At 38.7% G+C, this 12,233-nt stretch overlaps 2 protein-coding genes across 2 annotated transcripts in view; one reads left to right on the forward strand and one right to left on the reverse strand.

Moving 5' to 3' along the window:
- The window catches only part of ATP13A5 (ATPase 13A5), a 115,273-nt gene extending 110,943 nt beyond the window's left edge, over positions 1-4,330 (forward strand). Inside the window, exons 29-30 of the mRNA XM_001095224.5 lie at positions 1,719-1,799; positions 3,246-4,330. Coding sequence (XP_001095224.3) covers positions 1,719-1,799; positions 3,246-3,506 — 342 coding nt within the window. The 3' untranslated portion in view covers positions 3,507-4,330. The remainder of the gene's footprint in view (positions 1-1,718; positions 1,800-3,245) is intronic.
- A 457-nt stretch (positions 4,331-4,787) lies between these two features.
- PLAAT1 (phospholipase A and acyltransferase 1) overlaps positions 4,788-12,233 on the reverse strand; it is a 38,651-nt gene continuing 31,205 nt past the window's right edge. Inside the window, 1 exon segment of the mRNA XM_001095451.5 lies at positions 4,788-7,926. Coding sequence (XP_001095451.4) covers positions 7,825-7,926 — 102 coding nt within the window. The 3' untranslated portion in view covers positions 4,788-7,824.

Below are 12,233 nucleotides of genomic sequence, written 5' to 3' on the forward strand. Positions count from 1 at the left end.
AATGTAGGGTGGCAGAGACAGAAATCAAAAGCAAGGCTTACCCAAGCACTAGAAGACTGGCTAAAACGGAGGCCATGTGCTGTGGAGTATGAACGAGAATGAATAATAAAGGGAGGCATGGACGGATGGAGGCAGCTAGAGAAGTTTCGACTTTATGCCAAGAGCGACATGGAGTGAATGAAGCTATCTGAACAGGCTTCTCAGCAGGGTACTGAAGACAGATTAATTAGATGACGGCAGGAAGACTACATGTGAGAGGAGAGAAGCAATTAGGAAATGAAAACCCATTCATTCATTTATTTATCAAACACGAAGCTCCAGAGTGAGTTTGGTACTGGAGTTACAAAGACGAATAAGGTGTGGTCACCGCTCTCAAGTAGTTTAGAAGCGAGGAGAGAAAACCATTGCATAAATAAATAATTCCAGGGTCAGGCACGGTGGCTCATGCCTGTAATCCCAGCACTCTAGGAGGCCAAGGTGGGTGGATCACTTGAGGTCAGGAGTTCGAGACCAGCCTGGCCAACATGTTAAAATCCCGTCTCTGCTAAAAATAGAAAAATTAGCTGGGCGTCGTGGCAGGTGTCTGTAATCCCAGCTACTTGGGAGGCTGAGGCAGGAGAATGGCTTGAACCAGGGAGGCGGAGGTTGCAGTGAGCTGAAATTGTGCCACCACACTCCAGCCTGGGAGACAGAGCGAGACTCCATCTCAAAATTAAATAATTCAAAATCAAGTGCCTTCCAGGTCAAGGGATGGAGAAGAGTTAGTTCTCCTGGATCGGAGTGGTGGCAGCCATGAGAAAAAGAGCCAGGTTCTCTGCTAGAATCTGACCCAACTTTTCCAAACAACCCTTTAATCCAAACCACCCTTTCCAGTTTGCTGTATTTCACAACTTGATAAAGACTGTCTCCACCTGGGGAAAAAATGACAAAGTGTTACTTTGAAATAACCAGTATCAGCATAGGGGTGAGAATTAGGGGTGAGCATTTAGATAGTATGGAGGGTCAGTGGGTTTTGTTCTCAAGGGAGTTCAGTCCCACACGCAGTCAGTCATAAATATTCTACTCTTGGGGGGGGGGGTCTCAGAAAAAAGGCTGTGTAACTAGCCTTTCGCTATGGAGGCAGCCGTGGGAAGTTATGGATGCAGCCATGGGAAGTTACGGCTCTCACACTTTAAATAATTGTATTTAATGATCAATGTGTACCCTTAAATTTTAAAAACTGGGGGGTTTGAAGGGTTCATTCAACTTTCATTAAGCCATCAGATATAGGGCCAGGAGCAATCTGCATCTAGTTTCAATCAAAATATACTTACATTTCTCTGTCCTCCTTAACGAATGAATTTCAGGTAGAATTTGCTTTGGGAAAATTAGAAGTATTAACATTATTTGATGAATGATTTAATCTTATCCTTCTCTCTGTTTGAAAAGATAAAAATGAAGAGAGACATAGAGCCTCCAAAATGTCCTGTCTTATATTAGTGATTCAGGGCATATTTCTCAGTAGACACCGTTAGGCTGTCAACGCTACACCGGCCAAGAGGTCGTCCATTCTCCTTCGAATTCTGGCTCTGCCATTTATTTAGCAGCTGTGGGTCCTTCAGTTGTAAAGTAATGCCCACCTCTAAGCTCAGAGAGTTATTACAAATACATAAATAATATGGTCTTTTTTCAAAGTGTAAAGTATGAAAAATGTAATAATGGTATTTGTTTTTCAACAGTTGATCCCAACCATAACATCGTGGAGGGTTTTAATTTTGGTGGTAACCCTCACCCAATTCTGTGTGACTTTCTTTGTAGAGGTAAAGTAATCTCTCTATTTTTTCTAGGAAGATAAACAAATTAAGGATCTCATTTTCAACAGGTGCTTATTTTCTAGAGCAACCACTTTGATCCCCCAGAATGACAGTTATTAAGGGTTTATTAAAATGGTACATATTCTTTTGGGGGAAAATGATTTACAATTATTTGAAGTCTGCATAGAAATGCTCTTGATATCTTCACATAGAAAGCAAAACATGAATTCTAATTTTGCTTCCATGAATGCACTGTATTGCACTTTTCTAATATTTTCAACAATCTAGTAAACACTAGACCAGGTGACCTTCCAACCCTAAAACTCAATGAGACTTTTTAGAGTGACGAACTGCCTTCCGGAGGGTTTCCTAAGAGGAGAAGCCGTTGCTTATTCTAGTCAATTCCTTTTCGTGAAGGTCTTCCCCTTACAGTGTTTCTTTTCTACTCAGTGTCACTAAATGACTTTACCCACTTAGTAAGAGGTTCAAGTACTATCTTTGTAAAAGGAGAGCTCCTTTTTGTAAAAGGAGAGTTTTGTTTTAACTCATGTGCTTTAAGACTTTTTGGAAAAGGGATCAACCAAATTTTAAAATATATATACACCTCATTATATATAGTATGTTTAAATTTTCTCATACTCTTTAACTCAGAGATTCCATTTTTGAGACTGTATGTTTTAATAACCCAAAAGAAGAGAAAAATACTACATGTATGAAAGCACTTATAATATTATCTACAGTGGCAAAATATTACATTCAACTTAAGTGTTGTTGAGATGCGGTTTGTTTAAATAGCTATACAGCAATTTGAGGAAATGCTAAACAGTCACTAAAAGATTATTAATCATATTGTACCTACATTCTTATCATAATAAAATAACATTTTTAAAAGGCTAAAGCTACATAAAAATTGTTTACCACAGAAAGTTTAGCATAAATAAAAGTGGGATGCAAAATTTGACCAATTTCATTACTATAAATGGATAGAAATTGTGTGGTCATGTGAACAAAAGAAAACTCTCAAAAAATGAAAACCAATAACCATTTGATTTCTAGAGTTCAACACTTTATTCAACAAACTCTATTTGACACCTTCTACATGGCAGGTGGCAGGTAGCAGGGCTAATGGTGATTTTTCTTTTCTTCATTTTGAGCACGTTACTGCTGTTATCATTTCAGTCTGAGGGTAAAATCATTCTAAGAAAATCCCTAGCCAGGACTTAACCAGGAAATGTGTGGAAAGGAAGTTTTTGGCAGATTTATGTGAACACAAGCACCCTCTTGCTTCTTAAGGGAAGAATTCCAGGACTTGGAAAAGGAGACGTAGATACAGCAGCAATAAGCACACCTCAGAGGGAGGCCTGGGGAAAGGGGGCGCGTGTGGTGGCCAGCGGCCTGGCTGCAGGGGCACCTGCGCAATAAATTGATTGTCTTTCGCATCTGATTTTTCAGGATGCCATCCTTCAAAATCATGAGCTCTGGCTGTTGATCAAAAGAGAATTTGGATTCTCCTCTAAAAGTCAATATAGGACTTGGCAAAAGCAGCTGGCAGAAGACTCAACCTGGCCTCCCACAAACAGGACAGATTATTCAGGTGATGGCAAAAATGGATTCTACATCAACAGAGGCTATGAAAGCCATGAACAGATTCCAGAAAGAAAACTCAAACTGGGAAGCCAACCCACAGAACAGCATTTTTGGACCAGGCTGTAATCAGAATTGTTGTCGTACATGCTGAACAGCATTGCTTTTCTCCCCAAAATTAACACATTGTGGAGAAGTGATGATCCTCTCCCCTTATCTTTCCTCTCTCCATTCAAGCACTCAAAGCATATTTTCAATGCATTAAACCTAGCAGCAAAAGACCTTAGATAGGCTCATTCTGACTGTATGCTATACCAATGAGAGAAAAAGAATGCATTTCCTGTGTTATCCTTTTCAACAAACCGTATTCATTTTGCATAGTATTATTTTGTTTAAAATGAACAGCTTTCATGGTACTGTAGTCAAATTAGTAGTATGAACATCAATTGAAAAAAGAAAAATTGAGGGAACATTTGGTCTCTGAAAGTTTTACTAACACATTAGTTGTCACAAGTTTACTTAAATCTTTGTGAAGAACATTTACATATATATCTTTTCCCAAGGTCACAGTTCCTCTGTCTGTTTCACTTTTATGCTTTTCATAGAGAAACAAGGCCCAATCAACCCTTTCGGAAATTCAACCCTAACTATAAGAAGCCAGAATTATGTGGACGTGGTAGAATGAAGGAGATATTTGTTAATTCCATATAACCTTGGCATGGGCACCATTAATGTCTAAGCAAATTCCACCAAAGTTTGGCATCACTCAATGTATACTGTTTTGGGGCCAGGGAACAGGAAGGTTTAGAACTGTAAAAAGATACTTAAAGAAGCATGGCAACATTATTTACTTCTTGTTACACATGAAAACCTCAAGTTGTTTTTTTCTTTTTTTTTTTTTTTTTGAGGCTGGAGTGCAGTGGCACAATTTTGGCTCACTGCAATCTCTGCCTTCCGGATTCAAGTGATTCCCCTGCCTCAGCCTCCCGAGCAGCTGGGATGCAGGCACCCACCATCATGCCCAGCTAATTTTTGTATTTTTAGTAAAGATGGCGTTTCACCATGTTGTCCAGGCTGGTCTCAAACTCCTGACCTCAAGTGATCCACCCGCCTCAGCCTCCCAAAGTGCTGGGATTACAGGCGTGAGCCACTGTGCCCGGCCTCAAGCTCTAACCTTAAAAGTTGTCCAGAACTCAACATTATTCATCTTAAAAACAATGCTAGAAAAGGGACTCATAGTATTTGTAACTGCAGCATGACAATTCTCAGGCTACTAACAACCTTAAGTTCTATTTCATCTTTTAATTATCTAAATCATCCTATTAGATGCACATTAAATACCACATGAAAGGGTGCATCCTTTACAAATATGTTCTGTACACTATTACCTTTTATATATCACCCTCACCAGAAACTTGAGACAAAATTTATTTCTAGTGCACATTTTAAATTACCTACTAGGCTTGCCTTATAACGATAAATCTAATTTTGCTAATTTAACAGATCATAGGCAATTAGTTAACCAGTTCCATTACATGAGTGCCAATTATGTGCCTAATACCATGATGTACAGATTCAACACATGACAGCCTTGACTTTACAGTTCTGACATCTTTAGGAATGATCAATGTTTTCAACATGAAATTTACTACAGTAAATCATATTATAAATGTTACACAAACCACCAGCGTAAATGCAAATTCCTATAAAAACAATACTTCTGTGTTTAAATTTTGTTTGCTTTTTAACCATTTCTTGTGTTCACAGCTCTCTGGAAAGTAATAATTTCTACAATGTGTATAATTTAGCAGTTACCAGTAACAAGACAAAAGTTTTAAAAAGAAGAGATTTTTAGTTTATGATTATAAACTATGTATCAAATTTAAAAAATGGTAGTTCAAGTTCCTTGAGCTGACATCTGTATTTAGTAATCTGACTTTTAGAATGAAAAGATTCAACTGATACACTGTATAACATTTAGATAGCATAAAAAGATTTTTTTTTAATAGATTCAATAACAGTATAGGCTTTCCCCCTCCCCTCCCCAGGTTTTCTCCTACAACCTATAAGGTTTCTGGTGGACGATGATCTTTATTTCATAATTTTTATTCTTGAAATGTGATAAAGTTGAACTCCATCCCTGACTGTTAAAAATATGATCAGAAAAAGGTTTAACAGCCTTGGGAAAATCATTTCATAAAAGCATAAAAGCACAATTATAGGATATCAAATAATCACCTACAGGAAACACAAGCTGGACAGTCTTATGCTGGCCATCATCAAGAGGAACTATTTTTATGGGAAACTGATGACTACCTTCGTGAGCTGACCTCTAAGAGTGAAAACTACTGCACCTTCAAACACCACCAATGTGAACATGAATCCATGAATTTAATTTAAAAGTACATTTATGACATTATCTCCCACAGACAAGACAGTCTTCTGGAGTGGAGACATCCAGAGTTCTCTAGCAAGGCTGCACTTGAGGCTCTCAAGAGATTCTTGACTTCAGATTTTGCTCCTCCTCCCACTGGTGGGTGCAGTAATTCTACCGCACCCCGTCCTGCTGCTTCAGGTTAAGATTTGCCCTGTGTAGGCATCGTTTACTGAAAAGCAAGCGTACCTTGGGAAAGGCAACACATTATGCTACTGCCAGTCTCATCTTAACTTGACAATACTAAAAAACGGTTTTTTTGTGTTTTTTGAGATGGAGTCTCGCTCTGTCACCCAGGCTGGAGTGCAGTGGCACAATCTCGGCTCACTGCAAGCTCCGCCTCCCGGGTTCACGCCATTCTCTCGCCTCAGTCTCCTGAGTAGCTGGGACTACAGTCGCCTACCACCATGCCTGGCTAATTTTTTTGTATTTTTAGTAGAGATGGGTTTTCACCATGTTAGCCAGGATGGTCTCAATCTCCTGATGGTCTCAATCGTGATCTGCCCGCCTCGGCCTCCCAAAGTGCTGGGATTACAGGCGTGAGCCACCGCGCCCGGCCTGTTTTTTGTTTTTTTGTTTTTAACTATTGGGAACAGGGCATAAAAGGAACAGAGATTTGAATTTAGAGTAAAAATGAAAGAGAAATTTTAGACATTGGCTCCTGGTAGGAGACACTCACACCTCCCCAGAAGACCAGTGGAAGAAGAGAGTGTTTGAGGGTTACTGGAGACAGAGTTGGTGCCATAAGAAAGGGAAAGAATTACTGAAAAAGAAGGGACGGGATATGGGGTCTCTGTGGCCCAGACTGCAGCACACAACTCCTTCTATTACCGTTATTATTAACCCTGCAATTAGCTTGTTGGGTATTTCTGGCCCTGGGGTGAAATGTAAGTAAGTTTAATAGGTACAAGACTTTCACCGAGTCTTCTCTTTAGTTACATTATATACCATGTTCCTAGTTTTCTCATTGTACCATCCCCCTAATATTAACTTGAACAATTCCTTTATTTAATGCCAAGCTTTTGATGATAGCATAAGACGGATGTCATTGGCTGGTGCTGTGGTTTATGGGGTCATGTTACAATGTCTGATGTAATCCCAGGTTATAGACAGCTGCACTCCCCCTTTCCCCACCTGCTGCCACCAAGAATTTCACTGGAACAGCATAGAAAGCAGTGTCTTTAACTGAACACATAATAAAATGAGAGAATAAAATTATGACACTCCTTGGCTTGTAGAAAAAGTCTTAAGAATATGAGATATTGTTTTCTAAATATGGCATCTTAAACATTTAATTATCTCTTCTCAAGGTTAAAAGGTCAAATCCCTGAAATACTTCAAAATCCAAAGGGAATAATATGTAACACTGTAGAAGTAACAGCCCACTCTTACTTGTCATGTCCTCCTGACAAGCAAGCAGATTCCACAGAAATCACTGGAACTGAAACCCTGGAGCAAACAGCCTCTCCTCTTCCCATCCACCCTAATCTATACAGGTGCAGGAGGAAGATGAGGGCGCACTCCCCACAGCCTTGTAAATTAGAGTCCCTCAGACTACCTAACCAAAATGCTGAATTTCCCAACTTCTTTTCCAACAAGAAACATGAATTTCGATGTCAACTCTAACAATTTGGGGTTCTTAAAATTTCTTTCAAAACCATATATAAATAGTTTTTCATCCCTCTGGCAAAATGGCCACCCTCGGGGAAAAGGAAAATAATATTTATAGTAGAAATAAAATGTGATGAGATTTTGTTAAAATCTTCTGCTGGCTCACTCAAAAGGCTACTGCTTCTCGTTCAAGCTGCCACAGCAAATCTATGTTAGCAGGGGAAAAAAAAATTTCATTGGCTCAATGATAAGATAATATCAGTAAGCAATTTATATTAAAGAGCCTGCCATCCATCACAGGAATCTGCAACAGTAATGATGCACTGAAAATAAGTATTTACCCCAGGTTTTCTTTTTCCTCCTCCCAAATTCCTTCAATATCAATACCTCGTTGGTAAACTGTTAATAGTATTTTGTTCTTTGTCTTTTTGGAAACAAGCCCAGGAATGAGAAGGCACCAACAGCAGCTGTCACAAACCCAACGGTACTTATTGCTCGGTTGGCCTATAAGGAAACAAGAAGCAAACAAAAAACACATCATATACTAAAGACATCTCAGTGTCCTAAATGAAGCTTTAGCCTGTTTCCTACACTGAACATCTGTTTTAATGTATAATGGATATATTTAAAGTTCAATGCAAAATTAAAATTCTGCATAAAGATGAAGAAATGAATTTATAATTTTTATAATTATTTCAAACATGTAGATATATACATGTGGGTATATATTCCTCATATTTTTAAAGCACTCTGACAGTTTATAAACTCATTATCAACACAGTTCCCATTAGTCATAAACAGTACACGGGTGAAAGAGGTTAATATACCACTCCTGTTTTGCAAAACTTGGGATATCATAAGTAATTTGCCTGAGATCATTCCACGAAGATGTTTAAAGATAGGCTGAGTCTTCTAAAACACACACTCTTCTCCTGTGCAGCTCCGGCCCCTTAAATAAACACTTTGTGTTGGCTGGGTCTACACCAAGGTAAGTATCATATGAGAGAGAGAGACAGAGTGTGTGTGTGTGTATGTTTCTCTAAGGAGTGTCTATTAGCAAAATAATTCAGGGATGTCATCTGAGCTGAATACCCATAAGCTGTTATTTGGTAGACACAATTTCTCTTCTGATAAACAAACTTCAAAAAAGCCAATACTGATGTTAACTATCATGTCAAAAATTAATTTCTCATGTAGACAAACCACTCTCAAGATCAATTGTCCATAAAGGAAGTCAGACATTTATAGCTTTAAGGGTATTAATCATCATGATGATGAGGGAACTAATGAATATTCATGGTTTTCTTGGCACTCAACTAATATTGCCTTCCATTCAAATGGGTTTGAGTGCAATTTTATGACCCAGAGGTCACATTCAGATACTTCAGAATTATCAGGTACTCTGAAAACATTTGTTCTCTCTGGGATTTAAGAATCCGATCTTTCAAATAAAGCAAAATATTTTTCCCAAATGGCTCTGGGGAACCAGTCTAAGAGCTGGAAAGCCTAACCCAGGTCATATTTGAGCATGCCCTCTGTCTAACCACAGCCTTCCGCCATGGGGCCTGCCACTCACATGTTACTACAACGCAATGCTACCTCCCTAACTGCAGCTTCCCTTTTAGGAACAGGCACAAGGGCCAGGGCCAGGAAAGAGGCACACAACAGGAATCTTAGCTCCACATGTTTGCAGCATGTGTTCACTCCACTACACCATCCTGTCGTGGGCAGAGACTAGGCCTGTAATTGTGACCCACTCTCTCTGCTCCAACCCCCAGATGCTAGGGAGAATGGTAAGGGCAAACAACTTGGCACTAGCCCTGACAAATCCTGTTTTACTTTATAATTTTGATTTTATTTGATTTCTTATCTATTTTATTTATATTTTAATTAATCCTTACCTAAACTATTTCCTAGGAGAGAGTCGGAATTCACTGTAGCACAGAGCTGCCCACATACCATATTCGGGGGGGGGGGGGAGAAGAGGCAGGAGGATGCAGGATATAAGATAAAATCCCAAAGAAGGGGAAGAGTCACTAATTAAGACAGGGATCAAGCCCAACCCTAGTACAATTCCAGGCAGACAGTGAGATCCCAAGAAGGTCTAATAGAGAGAAATGGGGTAGTCAAAAAAAAATACGAAGGTGCAATCAGTGTCTTTAAATAGAGGTGTCAAATGGTAGCAGGGTACGGCCCTTGGAAAACGGCAGGGTCCTACAGATAGTGTGCCCCAGCGAGGTGCAGCCCTGACTGACTAGGTATCTTTCAGCCACTACAAACACAAGATGTTAACGAAAGCCCACAAATTTAAGAGGGCTGGTTGGGGGATGGGCAACCTGATCCCAAACCATAATCCCTAGAGATGACACAGGCCAGATACCACGATCATAAAGCCACTTTAAGCAGTGCCACTTTAAGACAGCTTCCCCAATTCCAAATGTTAATTTATTTCAAGTCTCATTCTAGATAATGAATCTCATGTAACTGGGACAATCCATTGGAGTTAGGAGTAATGGGATGTGATGTGCAAGATTACAACATCTCAGGATGTTCTTGGTGAACCAGCATGAACGAGAACTTTTACTTCATGGCTTACTTTGGATTATAAGGTCACCAAATCCAACTGTGCATTCTTTATCCTTTAGAGGGCTTTCTGTCCATGTGCCATAATAATGGCCTCATTCTAGGGATCTGTACCTGGCCTAATGAAATATTAGCTGAATCTGGAGTGGCTGTGTCTAGACAGCAGTGTCGCGGGGACACAGATGTGTGGCAGGTTTATCAAAACGCTCCTTCCTGAGGCATCCTAAGGCTGTGGTCATATGTACTGAAGCACCATCAGAATGTGTTCATGTGTTGCCTCGGCCAGGCCTACTGAAGGGTGTCAGAATCTTTGAAAAAGATAGAGACATTTTCATAATTTGGTCCATGAGAGTACAAAATGTTCTTAGAAATTTTGAAAAATACATAAAAGATAAGACACAAAGTGAGAGAAAACAACTGTAGAAGACAAATCTGATAAAGGAGTGTTATCTAAAATATAAAAAGAACTCTTGAAATTCAACAATAGGAAAATGAACAGCTGAATTAAAAAACAGGCAAGATCATCAAGAGATATATCATCAAAGATGACATGCAAAGAAGCATATAAAAAGATGCTCAACATTACATGTAACTAGGCAACTGCAAACTGAAACAAGATGCCTATTAAAAAGGTTAAAATTCAAAATACTGATAACATAAAATGCTGGCAAGGATGTGGAACAACAAGAACTCTCATTGCTGAGACTGCGAAATGCAAAATGATACACTCATTCAGGAAGACAGTTTGGCAGTGTCTTACAAAACTAAGAATATTCTAACCACATGATCTAGCAGTCACGCTCCTTGGTACTTACCAAAAGGAGCTGAATACTTATGTCCACATAAAAACCTGCACATGGAGGTTTATAGTGGCTTTATTCATAATTGCCAAAACTTGGAAGCAACCAAGATGTCCTTCAGTGGGTGAATGGATAAATAAGCTGTGGTAAATCAAGGAAATGGAATACCATTCAGTGCTAAAAAGAAATGAGGAATCAATCCACAAAAGTATATGAAGAAACCTTAAATACATATTACTACGCGAAAGAAGCCAATCTGAAAAAAGTCACATGCTACATGATTTCAGCAACATGATATTCTGCAAATGGGAAAACTATGGAGATGGTAAAAAAAAAAAATCAATGATTGTCAGAGATTTGCAGGGAAGGAAGGATGAATAGGTGGAGCGCAGGAGTTTTAGGACAGGAAAATTATTATTTATAATACTATAATGGTGGATTGTGTCATTTTAAATTTGTCTAAACCATAGAATTCGTAACACAACCAGTGAACCCTAATGTAAACTATGGACTTTGGTTGACAATGATGTATTAATGTTGGTTAATCAATTTTTCACAGTGGTATGGTAATGATGATAGAGATGGCTATACTGGGTGGGGAAGGAGGAGAGAGTTCTACACTTTCAGCTCAATTTTGCTATGAAGCTAAAAACTGCTCTAGAAAATTGAATCTATTATTTTTTGTTTCAAATACAGAAAAGCACAATGAAGAAAAAAAGATGAAATCATAATCTTACCCTTCTTACCTTTTTTATGCCTTACTAGTTTTTAAATAGCCATTCCCCAAGAAAACATTTCTAAGCTCAAGGGCCCTAAGCTTAAAGGAATTCAAAAAACTAATCTAATATTAGCTATTATTAGTAGTCATACTATTAGTTATTGATAATAATATATAATCCAGTTGCTGTTAGATCAAGATTTTATTGACTATGTTAACAAAGATCTATAAAATTCCTGGATACCATTATGAAAAGTAATATCCACTATGGGCATGCTATTTATTGGGATGGATAATACATAATACAGTATGCTGAGAGACCTCAAATATCTCCACAATCTTTCAAACGACCTGTGTTGATTAGAAGACTGATAAACAGTGGGTCCAAGGACACTCCACTAATAATGGTGATGATGGGGTTCTCACTCAGGTCCGTGAACACCAAAGCTTAGGTAGGCTTTTAAAGGCTGTCACTGCATCATCTTCATCAGAACCTGCCAGAAACAGGTTCTTACTATTTGTTGAAGAAAAATTAAGTTTTCGTGGGTCTTGGGTCTAGATATGAAAGGTGAAATGATGATGGATTACAAGTTACAGTCAAGTAAGAAGATGGCTCTAATCTCTTTTTTTAAAACATTTAAAAAGTATTGCTTATTTGTAACCACTTTACTGAAAACTGGCTGACATGCAAAAGGCTGTAGATGTTTCAT

Source organism: Macaca mulatta, chromosome 2 (genome assembly GCF_049350105.2).
Source record: "Macaca mulatta isolate MMU2019108-1 chromosome 2, T2T-MMU8v2.0, whole genome shotgun sequence".
NCBI lineage: Eukaryota > Metazoa > Chordata > Mammalia > Primates > Cercopithecidae > Macaca > Macaca mulatta.